This window comes from Gorilla gorilla, chromosome 1, assembly GCF_029281585.2.
Source record: "Gorilla gorilla gorilla isolate KB3781 chromosome 1, NHGRI_mGorGor1-v2.1_pri, whole genome shotgun sequence".
NCBI classification, from domain to species: Eukaryota; Metazoa; Chordata; class Mammalia; order Primates; family Hominidae; genus Gorilla; species Gorilla gorilla.
In genome coordinates this window covers 237,158,726-237,175,442 of record NC_073224.2, presented here as the reverse complement: position 1 = coordinate 237,175,442, position 16,717 = coordinate 237,158,726, and the positions used below count along the sequence as shown (strand labels likewise).

The 16,717-nt window shown below is 65.1% G+C and overlaps 2 protein-coding genes across 4 annotated transcripts in view; both read left to right on the top strand.

Moving 5' to 3' along the window:
- The window catches only part of ARHGEF16 (Rho guanine nucleotide exchange factor 16), a 31,933-nt gene extending 16,746 nt beyond the window's left edge, over positions 1–15,187 (top strand). For all 3 annotated transcript variants that reach the window (XM_055350228.2, XM_055350281.2, XM_055350348.2), the window contains exons 7-15: positions 2,271–2,423; positions 2,586–2,715; positions 3,907–3,981; positions 4,380–4,472; positions 11,846–11,997; positions 12,501–12,689; positions 13,595–13,668; positions 13,890–13,991; positions 14,527–15,187. In XM_055350228.2, coding sequence (XP_055206203.2) covers positions 2,271–2,423; positions 2,586–2,715; positions 3,907–3,981; positions 4,380–4,472; positions 11,846–11,997; positions 12,501–12,689; positions 13,595–13,668; positions 13,890–13,991; positions 14,527–14,666 — 1,108 coding nt within the window. In that variant the 3' untranslated portion in view covers positions 14,667–15,187. The remainder of the gene's footprint in view (positions 1–2,270; positions 2,424–2,585; positions 2,716–3,906; positions 3,982–4,379; positions 4,473–11,845; positions 11,998–12,500; positions 12,690–13,594; positions 13,669–13,889; positions 13,992–14,526) is intronic.
- Positions 5,824–10,462, top strand: LOC134758550 (uncharacterized; the record flags this gene model as incomplete). The annotated part of the gene is made up of 11 exons (XM_063706618.1): positions 5,824–5,871; positions 6,067–6,234; positions 6,294–6,485; positions 6,744–6,797; positions 7,531–7,695; positions 7,802–7,969; positions 8,010–8,108; positions 8,159–8,356; positions 9,801–9,968; positions 10,118–10,195; positions 10,451–10,462. Coding segments are annotated over 11 exons (1,350 nt in total), but the record flags the coding sequence as incomplete, so codon positions are not given.
- Positions 15,188–16,717: the final 1,530 nt, after the last annotated feature.

Here is a 16,717-nt window from a genome sequence, read left to right as displayed (position 1 = left end):
TCTGGCCAGGGGTATGTGTGCGTGGGCAGGGGTGTGTGTGCGTGGGCAGGGGTGTGTGTGTGTGGGCAGGGGTGTGTGTGCATGGGTGTGTGTGCCTGGTCAGGGGTGTGTGTGCGTGGGCAGGGGTGTGTGTGCGTGGGCAGGGGTGTGTGTGCGTGTGTGTGCCTGAGCAGGGGTGTGTGTGCCTGGGCAGGGGTGTGTGTGCCTGGCCACGGGTGTGTGTGTGGGTAGGGGTATGTGTGGGTGTGCAGGGGTGTGTGTGTGGGTGGACAGGTATGTGTGCGTGGGCAGGGGTGTGTGTGCGTGGGTGTGTGTGCCTGGGCAGGGGTATGTGTGGTCTCGACCCTGTGCTGCTCCCTATATGCAGGAGGACCCTGGAGCATCATCGAGTCTCCTGAGCCTCAGCCTCAATGCTAACCTGAGGGGCGGTGCCTCTGGTCTCCTCGTGGGCTTGGGTGGCGCTGGGAGATGATTAGGGGCCTGTAGTGCCTGGCACAGGGCTGCCCCAACAGTGGTGGTTGCTGGCGCATTCTTATATCAGCCCCGCCCCTGGCGAGTCCCACCCATCTGCTGCCTGTGGGGTGCCCTTGCGGAACTTTGGGGCCCTGAGGGTGGGCAGGGAGCCGCCTTGTCCCTGGAGACAGGGGCTTCCTGTAGAGCTCCAGGGACCAGCTATGGGAAACTCCCAACCTCTGACTCAGCATGGGATGGGGCTGGGGGAGGGGGAGGGGTCTGGGATAGCGGCTGCCCCTCCCCCAGCTCTGCCCCCAGCCAGGCAGGCTTTGTGTTCTCTGAGCTCTGTGTCCTCCAGTCCCCTCTGCCTCAGGCAGCTGCATGTTTGCCTCTGACCTCCTCAGGGCTTTAGATTGCTGCCCTGGAGCGGGAAGCTCCGGCCTCCTCCCCCAGCTGGGCCCCCGACAGCTCCTGGCATTCACAGTGAACTGTCTGGGGAATCATTGCTATTTGGGGTCAGCGGCTGGTGGGCGGCTCTCCCAGACCTTTCTCAGAACCTGCAGTCGCCCATGTGAGCTGCTGACCGGCCTGGCCAGCCTGGGCACGTACGCATGTCGTGGTCCTGCTCATCCAGCAACCGAGGCCTCCCATGGCCTGCTCGGTCCTCGTCCACGGGGACTGCAGCTCCATCTGCTGGGGATTCTCAAGGGCAAGCGGCTGTCAGGACACTCTCCCTGCAGGAAGCGTGGCTCCTTCGTGGGTGGCAGGCCCAGTCGGGCCCTGTGAGCAGGGGGAGGAGGGACTCCCGCCCACCTCCACGCTGGGCAAGGGAGTCCTCCGAAGGACAGAGCTCTTGGGCTGGGAGGACCTCCTGTGGCGGCGGCCTGGAGACATGGATGTGGTCTCAGGTTGGGTGCTCTGGGGGTCTGCAGGATGGACGAGGCTCCAGCCACCGCCTCACACACCAGGTGACCATTGTGGGTCCAGCCAAGCCCAGCCTTGGTGTCTGTGGCCGCCCATGGGGGCAGAATCCTGGCAGCCCTGGCCTAGCTCTGACCAAGTGTTAACTCCCTTCATCCTGATCACCCTGGGCGAAGGCCTGGGTCATGGAGGAGGTGAGGGGCTGGTAGTCCCTTCCAGGGAGTCTGCCAAGAGCCCACACCTGGCCCCCCCGGCCTTGACTGTTCCCTCAGAACGGGGTGGGGGACCTAGTGAAAGTAAACCGTTCATGAACCCAGCTGGGAGCTTGACCAGCAGAGCTGCCTTGGATTTGGGACTCATCCTTGGAAGGGGTGGCCCCAGGCATCGCCCCTCTTTGTGACCCGGAGGCTGGGCTCTTGTGCCTGTCCCCTGAGTCTCCGTCCTTGAGTTTCTTCCCAGGGGCAAGCTGGTGCAGCAGCGGGGGCCCGGGCCTGTGTGGAGGCCCAGTCGTTTTAGCTGGAAGGAGCTTGAAGGGCGAAGGGCACCAACTGGACAGGGCACCAGGACAGGAGGTCCAAATGGGCCCGCCTTTGGGGACAGTCCCTGGGGCTGCCCCTGGACAACAGAGGGACGGCACCAGTGTGTGGGATCGTGGCAGGGGGCTCTGTAAGGAGCCCCAGGCCTCTGACCACTTCTCACCCGCCCTCCCTGCTGTCCTGCATCCCAGGTCCGGGTCCCGCCCCAAGTGCTTGCTGCGTGCTGCCTCTGGGAGCTGAGCTCAGCTCCTGCCACGTCCATGTATGTGTGAGTGTGCATGCAGATGCATGTCTGTGTGTGCACACATGGGGCCCGACCACCAGGCCCGTGGCACCCTCCTCACCCCTCCTTGCCTTCAGGTTCTTCGAGGACCTGGAGCAGCGGCACAAGGCCCAGGTGCTGGTCGAGGACATCAGTGACATCCTGGAGGAGCACGCCGAGAAGCACTTCCACCCCTACATCGCCTACTGCTCCAACGAGGTCTACCAACAGCGTACGCTGCAGAGGCTGATGTGAGTGGGCGGCCCCGAGGCCCGGAGGGTGGCTCAGGAGCATCCTGCACCCTGGTCTCCCAAAGCACATTCCTGCTCCCAGCCCAGCTTCTGCAGGTCCCGCCTGATTTTGGTACAGGCCGGCCATGCAGAGCCTGGAAGGACAGCCTTGTCCTCTTGCAGAAGCAGCAACGCCGCCTTCCGAGAGGTCCTGAGAGAGATTGAGAGGCGGCCGGCGTGCGGGGGCCTGCCCATGCTCTCCTTCCTGATCCTCCCCATGCAGCGGGTGACCCGGCTGCCCCTCCTGACGGATGTGAGTCCACGGCCTGAGGGTGGGGCTGGGCATACCATCCTGGGGTCCCACGGCCAGAGCCCTGCCCCGGATGGAGCATTACGTGCTTGTGACCTTCTCCTCCAGGCTTGGCCTATGATATTGTAATAGTTACGATCCTAAGATGGCTTTAATAACCAGGATAACTTTGTGGTCGCCGCCACCCACAGAGCTCACTGTGCCGGGAGCTGTTCCAGCCCTTGGCGGATTTGTGTTCACTTACTCAATGGTTCATGAGGTTCAGGCACACTGACGAGTTGGAACTGGCATCATCCAGAGCCCTGCTGAGCCTCCTCCCAGCCCCCGCGCCACCAGTCCTCCTAGACGTGGTAGCCCTGTCCCTGGCACCTACTCTCCCCGTTCTGTGGATGCAGAGAGGGGCTCAGAGAGGCTCACCAGCATGGGCTGTGTGTGTGGGATGCCAGCCCACAGGGCAGAGGGTACATGAGGGTGAAGGGTGTACACACACACGCACACATGTATATACAATGCACACGCACTCAGGCACGTATGTGCCCATGTGCACACAATGCATATGTATCGATGCATGCCAATACACACATGCATGCACACTTGCACACACTGCATTGCACCGATACATGCATGCACATGTGCACACAATACACACGTTTGCATACATGCACACACAGGCACTGCACACACATGCACCCGGTGCACACACACATACACGTGGATGCACACACATGCATGCACATGGAGCACAGGCATATTCACACGTGTGCATGCTGCCCATACACACAGCCCCGCACATGGCAGGACTGAGCTAAGCTCCCTGAGGCTACACATGGCAGGGTTGCCCAAGCCAAACAGAACCTCAAACTCCTGGGGGCCCCAGGGATGTGCAGAAATGGGGCTGCCAGGGGGCCTCCACTGACGATTCCCCAAGTTGGATGGAGATGGCCAAGGATGGGAAGGGAAGGGTTCCAGGCAGGGGTGCTAGCTCCTGTTCCCACTCAACCTGGCCTGACCTGGCAGAGCTCCAGGTGGTGCAGAGGCCGTTCAGGGGCTGTACGTGCTGTGGGGCCCTGCAGGAGCCCCCTGGGGGCAGCTGTTGACCACCCTGCAGCCCCACACAGGGTCTGGCGTTGGTGGGAGCCTCCACACCTGGGATGCCAGAGGGGACTTTCTGTCCCATGTCTGTTGTCCATCCAGACGCTCTGCCTCAAGACCCAGGGCCACTCCGAAAGGTACAAGGCTGCCAGCCGTGCACTGAAGGCCATCAGCAAGGTAAGATGGGGCCTGGCCCCAGCCCTACCCGAGTCCTGTACCCTGACCCTGTCCCCACCCAACCCCACACTACCCGATGGCATAGGGCTGGCTACCCCTACCTTCCAGGGCAGCGAGTGTTCTCAGATTATCCATCCCAAGCCTTTCACAGCGCTGACAGGGAAACTGAGGCCCAGAGATTCCCAGATTATCCATCCCAAGCCTTTCACAGCGCTGACAGGGAAACTGAAGCCTAGAGCCAGTGAAGCTCTCACACAGTTGATGAGCCCGTGGCACGGCTGGTCCAGGGCAGGCACTGTGGGCAGCCAGAGGCTGGCTGGGCAGGGGTCCTGGGCACACTGTGGGCCGTGCCAGGGCCCTGCAGCACCAGCCTCTCACACGGGAACCATGCCCTGCAGCTGGTGAGGCAGTGCAACGAGGGGGCCCACAGGATGGAGCGCATGGAGCAGATGTACACACTGCACACACAGCTGGACTTCAGCAAGGTCAAGGTAGGTGGCCCCGGACATCAGGGCCACTGGGACCACTTCCCACTCAGCTCTCCCTGCTGGCCTGCGTGTGAGGTCACACCCCTGAGCCTGAGGGCTGGAGAGTGGGTGCCTGCCCTCATGAGGCCTGGGGGCTGGGCCTCCTAGGGCTGGTGGCTTTGGTCTCTCCAGGCCTCAGTCTCCCGATCTGGGAGCATCCCTTGTGTACCCCTCCCCTAATCCCACTGGGTGGGCCTCTGTGGCCCTTGCCCCATCCCCAGGACTGCACCGGCAAAGGGCAGACCCTAGGCCCTGAGTGACCAAGCTGAGGGGGCAACAGGAGTGGCCCTGTCAGTGCACTTGCCTGGGGCCAGCGCTCCTTGCTGGCCCCTCAGGGGCTGGGCAGGGCCTGAGGACAGAGGGGAGGGGACAGGGTGATTTCAGGGCCGGCCCAGATTTCATGTTTCCCAGTGAGGCTTGGATTCTGGGTAGGGTGAAATATTTCCAGCCCAGGCCCGGGCAGCCCTAGTCCCTGCCACAAACAGGCAGGGCTCATACCTCTCCCTCCAGAGCCCCCCACGCACGATCCCACACACTGGCCGCATCCTCTGTTGTCCTGGGACAGCCCAGGGCCCCTCCCCTAAGGCGGGCCCAGGTGGGTCTCCTGTCCTGGTGCCCCATCCAGGGGGTGCCCTTCAGGGTGGAGCAAGGAATGGGTGACAGGCCACCAGCCACCCTCACTCAGGGCCACGGACAACCAAGTAAGGGTGCCGGGTCCCAGCTGGGGGAGGGGGCTCCCGGGGTGGGTCAGGGCGGGCTGCCTGGAGCAGGCATCAGGGCGGTGACTTTGCGCCGCTGTCGCTGAGCCCACAGCCTTGCAGGCCTCACGCTTGTCTCCCTGATCCTCTCAAGTCTGGGGTGCAACACCTGCCCCTGCCAGAGCAAGGATCCCCTCCCAGGCCTGGTCCACCCCCGAGTGGGGCTCTCACCCCCACATGGTCTTGAAGTTGGTCTTGGAAACGGGTGTGGGGGTGGGGAGAACAGGCCCATCCAGGAGGGAGGGTGGTGGCAGAGGCCGGGAGCGGGAGGTGCCGGGGGCTCTGAGTCTGTAGTGGGCACAGGTGGGGAAGCCGGGGCCCACAGGGAGCAGGTGGGGAGGTGTCAACAGTGGCTGAGGAGCGAGGGCTGGTGGGCAGGCTCCTCATTCCCACTCTGCCCACCCCCACACCCTGTACTGCCACACCCTACTGCGACGCCCATCCCCATCACCCCGACACTTCCCACCACCATCACCCCACTACCCACCCCCATCACCCCCACTACCCACCCCCATCACCCCCACGCTACCCACCCCCATCACCCTCACTACCCACCCCCATCACCCCCACGCTACCCACCCCCATCACCCCCACTACCCACCCCCATCACCCCCACTACCCACCCCCATCACCCCCACGCTACCCACCCCATCACCCCACTACCCACCCCCATCACCCCCACACTACCCACCCCATCACCCCCACTACCCACCCCCATCACCCCCACGCTACCCACCCCCATCACCCTCACTACCCACCCCCATCACCCCCACGCTACCCACCCCCATCACCCCCACTACCCACCCCCATCACCCCACTACCCACCCCCATCACCCCCACACTACCCACCCCCATCACCCCCACGCTACCCACCCCCATCACCCCACTACCCACCCCCATCACCCCCACACTACCCACCCCCATCACCCCCACACTACCCACCCCCATCACCCCCACTACCCACCCCCATCACCCCCACACTACCCACCCCATCACCCCCACTACCCACTCCCATCACCCCCACTACCCACCCCCATCACCCCCACACTACCCACCCCCATCACCCCCACTACCCACCCCCATCACCCCCACTACCCACCCCCATCACCCCCACTACCCACCCCCATCACCTCCACGCTACCCACCCCCATCACCTCCACGCTACCCACCCCCATCACCCCCACGCTACCCACTCCCATCACCCCCACTACCCACCCCCATCACCCCCACTACCCACCCCCATCACCCCCACTACCCACCCCCATCACCCCCACTACCCACCCCCATCACCTCCACACTACCCACCCCATCACCCCCACTACCCACTCCCATCACCCCCACTACCCACTCCCATCACCCCCACTACCCACCCCCATCACCCCCACACTACCCACCCCATCACCCCCACTACCCACTCCCATCACCCCCACTACCCACCCCCATCACCCCCACTACCCACCCCCATCACCCCCACTACCCACCCCCATCACCCCCACGCTACCCACCCCCATCACCCCCACTACCCACCCCCATCACCCCCACGCTACCCACCCCCATCACCACTACCCACCCCCATCACCCCCACTACCCACCCCCATCACCCCCACACTACCCACCCCCATCACCACTACCCACCCCCATCACCCCCACTACCCACCCCCATCACCCCCACTACCCACCCCCATCACCCCCACGCTACCCACCCCCATCACCCCCACTACCCACCCCCATCACCCCCACTACCCACCCCCATCACCTCCACTACCCACCCCCATCACCCCCACTACCCACCCCCATCACCCCCACTACCCACCCCCATCACCACTACCCACCCCCATCACCCCCACTACCCACCCCCATCACCCCCACTACCCACCCCCATCACCCCCACACTACCCACCCCATCACCCCCACTACCCACTCCCATCACCACCAGGCTACCCACCCCCATCACCCCCACTACCCACTCCCATCACCCCCACGCTACCCACCCCCATCACCACTACCCACCCCCATCACCCCCACTACCCACCCCCATCAACCCCACGCTACCCACCCCCATCACCACTACCCACCCCCATCACCCCCACTACCCACCCCCATCACCCCCACTACCCACCCCCATCACCCCCACGCTACCCACCCCCATCACCCCCACTACCCACCCCCATCACCCCCACACTACCCACCCCCATCACCACTACCCACCCCCATCACCCCCACTACCCACCCCCATCACCACTACCCACCCCCATCACCACTACCCACCCCCATCACCCCCACTACCCACCCCCATCACCCCCACTACCCACCCCCATCACCCCCACTACCCACCCCCATCACCCCCACACTACCCACCCCATCACCCCCACTACCCACCCCCATCACCACCAGGCTACCCACCCCCATCACCCCCACTACCCACCCCCATCACCCCCACGCTACCCACCCCCATCACCCTCACTACCCACCCCCATCACCCCCACGCTACCCACCCCCATCACCCCCACTACCCACCCCCATCACCCCCACTACCCACCCCCATCACCCCCACGCTACCCACCCCCATCACCCCACTACCCACCCCCATCACCCCCACACTACCCACCCCATCACCCCCACTACCCACCCCCATCACCCCCACGCTACCCACCCCCATCACCCCCACGCTACCCACCCCCATCACCCCCACTACCCACCCCCATCACCCCCACACTACCCACCCCCATCACCCCCACGCTACCCACCCCCATCACCCCACTACCCACCCCCATCACCCCCACACTACCCACCCCCATCACCCCCACACTACCCACCCCCATCACCCCCACTACCCACGCCCATCACCCCCACACTACCCACCCCATCACCCCCACTACCCACTCCCATCACCCCCACTACCCACCCCCATCACCCCCACACTACCCACCCCCATCACCCCCACTACCCACCCCCATCACCCCCACTACCCACCCCCATCACCCCCACTACCCACCCCCATCACCTCCACGCTACCCACCCCCATCACCTCCACGCTACCCACCCCCATCACCCCCACTACCCACCCCATCACCCCCACTACCCACTCCCATCACCACCAGGCTACCCACCCCCATCACCCCCACTACCCACTCCCATCACCCCCACGCTACCCACCCCCATCACCACTACCCACCCCCATCACCCCCACTACCCACCCCCATCACCCCCACGCTACCCACCCCCATCACCACTACCCACCCCCATCACCCCCACTACCCACCCCCATCACCCCCACTACCCACCCCCATCACCCCCACGCTACCCACCCCCATCACCCCCACTACCCACCCCCATCACCCCCACACTACCCACCCCCATCACCACTACCCACCCCCATCACCCCCACTACCCACCCCCATCACCACTACCCACCCCCATCACCCCCACTACCCACCCCCATCACCCCCACTACCCACCCCCATCACCCCCACTACCCACCCCCATCACCCCCACACTACCCACCCCATCACCCCCACTACCCACTCCCATCACCACCAGGCTACCCACCCCCATCACCCCCACTACCCACTCCCATCACCCCCACGCTACCCACCCCCATCACCACTACCCACCCCCATCACCCCTACTACCCACCCCCATCACCCCCACTACCCACCCCCATCACCCCCACTACCCACCCCCATCACCCCCACGCTACCCACCCCATCACCCCCACGCCACCCACCCCTATCACCCCACTACCCACCCCATCACCCCCACTACCCACTCCCATCACCCCCACTACCCACCATCACCCCCACTACCCACCCCCATCACCCCCACTACCCACCATCACCCCCACTACCCACCCCCATCACCCCCACACTACCCACCCCCATCACCCCCACACCACCCACCCCATCACCCCCACGCCACCCACCCCTATCACCCCACTACCCACCCCATCACCCCCACTACCCACCATCACCCCCACTACCCACCCCCATCACCCCCACACTACCCACCCCCATCACCACTACCCACCCCCATCACCCCCACTACCCACCCCCATCACCACTACCCACCCCCATCACCACTACCCACCCCCATCACCCCCACTACCCACCCCCATCACCCCCACTACCCACCCCCATCACCCCCACTACCCACCCCCATCACCCCCACACTACCCACCCCGTCACCCCCACTACCCACTCCCATCACCACCAGGCTACCCACCCCCATCACCCCCACTACCCACCCCCATCACCCCCACGCTACCCACCCCCATCACCCTCACTACCCACCCCCATCACCCCCACGCTACCCACCCCCATCACCCCCACTACCCACCCCCATCACCCCCACTACCCACCCCCATCACCCCCACGCTACCCACCCCATCACCCCACTACCCACCCCCATCACCCCCACGCTACCCACCCCATCACCCCCACTACCCACCCCCATCACCCCCACGCTACCCACCCCCATCACCCTCACTACCCACCCCCATCACCCCCACGCTACCCACCCCCATCACCCCCACTACCCACCCCCATCACCCCACTACCCACCCCCATCACCCCCACACTACCCACCCCCATCACCCCCACGCTACCCACCCCCATCACCCCACTACCCACCCCCATCACCCCCACACTACCCACCCCCATCACCCCCACACTACCCACCCCCATCACCCCCACTACCCACCCCCATCACCCCCACACTACCCACCCCATCACCCCCACTACCCACTCCCATCACCCCCACTACCCACCCCCATCACCCCCACACTACCCACCCCCATCACCCCCACTACCCACCCCCATCACCCCCACTACCCACCCCCATCACCCCCACTACCCACCCCCATCACCTCCACGCTACCCACCCCCATCACCTCCACGCTACCCACCCCCATCACCCCCACTACCCACTCCCATCACCCCCACTACCCACCCCCATCACCCCCACTACCCACCCCCATCACCACTACCCACCCCCATCACCCCCACTACCCACCCCCATCACCCCCACTACCCACCCCCATCACCCCCACACTACCCACCCCATCACCCCCACTACCCACTCCCATCACCACCAGGCTACCCACCCCCATCACCCCCACTACCCACTCCCATCACCCCCACGCTACCCACCCCCATCACCACTACCCACCCCCATCACCCCCACTACCCACCCCCATCACCCCCACGCTACCCACCCCCATCACCACTACCCACCCCCATCACCCCCACTACCCACCCCCATCACCCCCACTACCCACCCCCATCACCCCCACGCTACCCACCCCCATCACCCCCACTACCCACCCCCATCACCCCCACACTACCCACCCCCATCACCACTACCCACCCCCATCACCCCCACTACCCACCCCCATCACCACTACCCACCCCCATCACCCCCACTACCCACCCCCATCACCCCCACTACCCACCCCCATCACCCCCACTACCCACCCCCATCACCCCCACTACCCACCCCCATCACCCCCACACTACCCACCCCATCACCCCCACTACCCACTCCCATCACCACCAGGCTACCCACCCCCATCACCCCCACTACCCACTCCCATCACCCCCACGCTACCCACCCCCATCACCACTACCCACCCCCATCACCCCTACTACCCACCCCCATCACCCCCACTACCCACCCCCATCACCCCCACTACCCACCCCCATCACCCCCACGCTACCCACCCCATCACCCCCACGCCACCCACCCCTATCACCCCACTACCCACCCCATCACCCCCACTACCCACTCCCATCACCCCCACTACCCACCATCACCCCCACTACCCACCCCCATCACCCCCACTACCCACCATCACCCCCACTACCCACCCCCATCACCCCCACACTACCCACCCCCATCACCCCCACACCACCCACCCCATCACCCCCACGCCACCCACCCCTATCACCCCACTACCCACCCCATCACCCCCACTACCCACCATCACCCCCACTACCCACCCCCATCACCCCCACACTACCCACCCCCATCACCCCCACGCCACCCACCCCATCACCCCCACGCCACCCACCCCTATCACCCCCACACTGCCCACCCCCTGGCCTTTGCCATCCCTCTGCCCCCCACTGACTCCAGCAACTCAGCACCAGGCAGCAGGGAGGATGTTCTGTGGCTCAGGAGCCAGGAAAGGCCCCAGATGTGGCACGTGGCCATCACGGGTGGGCCTCCCCTGCCAACCCTCCCTCGGGGCTCAGCAGGCCCTCGTGCCTAGGGGGCCCAGCGTCTGCGTAATTGCCACAGAGGGGTGAGGTGTGTGTGGAGGCTTCCCCAGCACTGGCCTTAGAGTCCTGGCTTGGGTGAAATGTTCAGTGGTCACCCAGCCCTGGGCTATCGGGCAGGGTCTGGTCCGGGGCCTGGCGCACCTCGATTTGAGGCCCGGACACATTGTGCCCCTTTCCTCTGTCCAGCCCCGACTGGGGGCAGCCAGCTGGTCACCCAGTCCAGAGGCAGGGGTCAATCCCACCTGGTGCTATGCGTCCTTGACCCCCTGGGGACCTGCTCACCCCGGCTCTGTCCCCCTAGTCTCTCCCACTGATCTCCGCCTCCCGGTGGCTGCTGAAGCGCGGAGAGCTGTTCTTAGTGGAAGAAACCGGACTTTTTCGAAAAATCGCCAGCCGGCCAACGTGCTACCTGTTCCTGTTCAACGATGTCCTGGTTGTGACCAAGAAGAAGAGGTGGCCTTAGGGCAGGAGGGTGTGGGGAGCCCCACTCCATGGACACTGGGCCGCTGGCCCTGGGGCAGGAGGGTGCAGGGAGTCGGCCCTGAGCCCCTCTGACCTCAGAGCGGAGGCGCGGCTTCCACTCGGCACATGCTCTACATGACACTCGGGGGCAGGTGGCGCTCACTGTGCAACCTCTGACCTCCTCTGCAGACCCGCGTCTGCCTGTGATAGCCACGAGGAGCAGCCTCTGACCTCCTCTGCAGACCCGCGTCTGCCTGTGATAGCCACGAGGAGCAGCCTCTGACCTCCTCTGCAGACCCGCGTCTGCCTGTGATAGCCACGAGGAGGACGTGAAAGCCGTGGCCTCTGTTCTGTGGGACGCGGGAACTCTTGGAGCCCGTCCGTGGCTGCCTCCCCACCACTGCAGGGGAGCCGGGTGGGACCTGGATGGGAGCCCAGCAGCACTGGGTAGGAGCTGGGTGGGACCGTCCCACCGACTGCCTGTGTCCCCACAGCGAGGAGAGCTACATGGTCCAGGACTACGCCCAGATGAACCACATCCAGGTGGAGAAGATAGAGCCGTCTGAGCTCCCTCTGCCCGGGGGCGGCAACCGCAGCTCCTCCGTGCCCCACCCCTTCCAGGTGACCCTGCTTCGCAACAGCGAGGGCCGCCAGGAGCAGCTCCTGCTCTCCTCGGACTCCGCGTAAGTGGGCTCCCGGGAGGGCTGTTCCCAGGCCACAGGCGCATTAGCTCCACGGGGACCGGGTTGTCCCCCTGCCTTGCTCGCTGTTGCATGGCTGGCTCTGAATGCCCACCGTGCACCTGGCCCTGCTGTAGGTGCTGAGGTAGAGCCGGGAACAACAGAAACGGCCTTGTCCTCATGGAGTTTATGTTCCCGGGAGGGGACGCACCAACAGCTGGGCCACCAGGAGTGGGAACAAGGGAGGAAACGAGGTGGGGGGGTGGGGTGCGGGGGGCGCCGTGAGGAAAGCTCAGCCCATGTGAGCAGAGGGAGGTGGGGCCGGAGTGTGGGGTTGCTCAGCAGAGGCCCCGAGGCAGGAGAGCCCTGAGGCCCTGAGGGCACAGCTGCAGGCGGACAGCAGTGATGCTGGGGTGCAGCGAGCCTGGCCGGTAGGGGCCAGTTCAGACAGCAGGGTGGTCCTGGCACTCAGAATGGGAGGGGGCACTGATGGGGTCTCTGCCGGCCCCCCGTGGAAGGCAGGCACACAGGTGCGCCAGTCTCCATATTCCCTCTCAGCTCGTCTTGACTGAGGACAGCTCTGGGCCCTGTTTCCAGATGAAGACGCTGGGGCTGAGTCTGTCACAGCAAATGGAGGGGGCAGGGAGCTGGGGCCCAGTGCCAGGAAACGGGGTGGCCTCAGGTCCAGCAGGCTGGGGTCTGGGTGTGTGGCCACTACCCAACTCTGTGACCTGGGGCTGGGGTGACTTGGGGGTTAGCCTGCCTGGCACAGTCTGCCCAGCCACTCCTGCCCACCCCTACCACCCATCTCCTTGCCACGGCCCCCATGGGTGGCTGTCAGAAGTCAAGGAACATCAGACGGGCAGGATCGGTCTCCAGGCCTGGCTCACGCTGTCTCTGGTCCCCAGGAGTGACCGGGCACGGTGGATCGTGGCGCTCACACACAGTGAGAGACAGTGGCAGGGCCTCTCTAGCAAAGGAGGTGAGTGCGGGATGGGGCCTGCAGGGCTGGCCCTCTGCCGTGGCTGGCACTTTGGCCCCCGCTATAGCCCAAGTGAGCCTGGCACCTGGCCTTGTGCTGGGGCCTGGCAGTCGGGGGATGGGGTGCCCCGGCCCCGGGGGATGTGTCTGCTGGAGGCCATTGGGGAGTGGAGCCTGGCCCATGCCTCCCGACAGCTCTGTGATGGCCACTGCCCTATGCAGACCTGCCCCAGGTGGAGATCACCAAGGCCTTCTTCGCGAAGCAAGCAGATGAGGTCACGCTGCAGCAGGCGGACGTGGTCCTGGTTCTGCAGCAGGAGGATGGTGAGTGCAGGGGCGTTGGGCACAGATGGGTGGGAACGGACAGGCGGGCGTGAGTCAGCGTCCAGCCTGGCCAGGTCCAGAGCATGCCGGGCTGCAGGCTGACCATGTACTCACCATCTCTCGAGGGCTTCCTCAAAGGGAGCACTCCCACATCCCCGAACCCCAGAATCAAAAGCAGGTTCATGGTCACTGTGTCCCACGTGGGGAGGAGGAGGTGTCTCTGCCCTCCCAGGGGATCCCCGCTCAGCCAGGCCCAGCACGAGCCTGCAGAGGGCAGGCAGGGCTCCTCCTCATGCCGGGCAGAGCTGTGTGGGGTGTGCTCAGCCCAGCACCCTTCTCAGTGGCAAGCACCTGAGCAGGGGCTGGGTGCCCGGTGACCATGAGCAAGGCCTCAGCAGCTGTCTTCTCTGAGGCAGGAGCAGGTGGTCAGTTCTAGGAGAAGCCTGGCCCTGGTGTGCTCAGGCACAGCAGCTCAGAGGGGCCGGGGGACCCACGGCCTTCCCCTCATCTCCCTCCCACCCCTATCCGGGTTCAGGGTGGCTCTATGGCGAGAGGCTCCGGGACGGAGAGACGGGATGGTTCCCCGAGGACTTTGCCCGCTTCATCACCAGCCGTGTGGCCGTGGAGGGCAATGTCCGCAGGATGGAGCGTCTGCGGGTGGAGACGGACGTGTAGCCCTGGCGAGGCCAGCCGGCGGCAGCACAGCCTGTCAGCAAGTGGCCGTGCCTGGCTCCAGAGAGCGTGGGGAGCTGGTCTGAAGGACCCAGCATGGTTCCCTGGGGCTTCCCAAGAGCCTGTGGCTGTGGCGCCGGGCTCCAGACACTTCACGGAAGGAAGATCACATGTCCCCAGAGAGGCACCCCCAGGCAAGCTCGAGGGGGCCACACCGTGTCCCAGGGAGCCCAGCCTATTCCCATTGGCTGGCTGGGCCCCTCTCAGCTGCTGGGCCCCACCTCCCCACTGCACCCAGGGGGCAACTCCACCCGGACTGATGGGCACAGGAGGCACCAATAGCGATTATTGGGGGCAATGCGAGGTGTCCTCCTGTGCCCTTTCTACCCCTGAGTGGGACAAGATGGGCCCTGAGTGCCCAGGAGTGCCCCACGTTCTGAGAGGGGGCCGGCCGGAGGGAGGGGACCCGGCAGGGAGATTTCGGTTTTGAGGTTTCTAAATACATTAAAGTTATTTCTTAAGAACCTGGATTTTCACAGTGACTCTGAGCCCAGGCAAAGACCGTGGCCACACATTTTCCAGGGACATACTCAGGATGCCGCGGGCCGGCACCAGGCCCCCTGTGCATGGCCCCCTTGTGTTGGGTGCCGTGTCATGTGTGGTCGCCCCAAGCTCGCCCCTGGTGTGGCCAGTCTGCCCACCGGCTGGAGCACTGGAGCAGGGCCAGTGGCCCCTGATCGTGTACTGAGAACCCAGGGGCGGCACAGCTGCGCCTTGCAGGGCCCAGGCTGGCCAGTGGTTTAGAGGACTCCGGGATTCAGTACAGCTTTTGGGGATCCCTCTGCAGTGTCCCCAGGGTTGGAGACAGGCCCCACCTCCCTCCCAGTTTTTCCTCCCAGCCATCTCGTCCTGGGAGCTGCAGGCAGAAGAGGCAGTCCCTGAGCCAGTCGGCTGACCTGGGATGGCACAGCAAGAGGAGGACTGGTCCTCTCTGTCCCAGTAAGCCCCCACCAGCCCTCCTGTGTCCCACGCCAATGCCCGTTGCCTTTGTGGGCTTGGGTAATGCTGTCCTCGGGGAGGGAGCATCCAGCATACACCTGAGAATCTGCCCTGATCCTCCTGGGTCTGGGGCCCTGGCTTCGGCAGGAAAGTCAGGGGAGCATCTACCCCATATGCCAACCAGAAATGGTGCTAGGAGACTGCCCTCCACCCCTCCCAGGCCTGGGGCAGCTGCAGGACCTGGTGCATGAGAGGGGTGGGCTGAAAGAACACGCTGCTCCCAGCCCCCGCCTGCTGGACCAGGGCTTAGGGGAGGAAGCGAGGTCTGGAGGGCCGTGCAGTGCGAGGAGGGCCAGCTCGTCTCCCGGTCACCTCCATGGCCTTGGGCAGCAGCAATGGCCCAGTCCAGGCTCAGAGCCCACGCAGGACTGTCCTGGGCAGGGCTTTGGTCAGCGGCCGCCTCGCAGGGCGGGGCACAGCCAGGGCTCTGGGAAAGAGGCGGCACCTGGGAGCAGAATCCCCTGAGATGGGGCCAGCCCCTCCACGCCCAGCGTGGCATCTCCAGCCTCCGCTGTCCTGCCTGTGAACTGGTTACTCCCTGGGCTTTTCCTGGAGCTCCTGTGGTAGCAAACTGGCAGCCAAGGCAGGGCATGTGTGTTGGCAGGTGGTGTGTGCACATGTGCTAGCATGTCTGTCTCTGTGTGTGCATGTTGGGGGGGAGGCGGGTAGCCAGGGGCAGCAGTTTCGTGTAAACCCAGCTGCCCTGCAGCCTCCGGGCGGTTCTCACCGCCAAGTTCATGCTCAGCTCACGGAGCAAGGCAGATCTGGAAAGCCTGGCCTCTGACTCTGTGACCTCACTCTCGCGTATGTGACCTGGGGCAGGTGACTCAGCCTCTGCGCCTCAGTTCCGTCTGCAAGTGGCTACAGCAGCCTCTGCATTTTAGCGGGCAGTGAGAATGCTCAGCCTGCAAGGAGGGGGTCCGGGCCCAGGCTGGGTGGCTGTCCTGCTATGGCAGTGGCCAGGCTGTTGTTGGGGGCATCTGGGGCAACCGGGG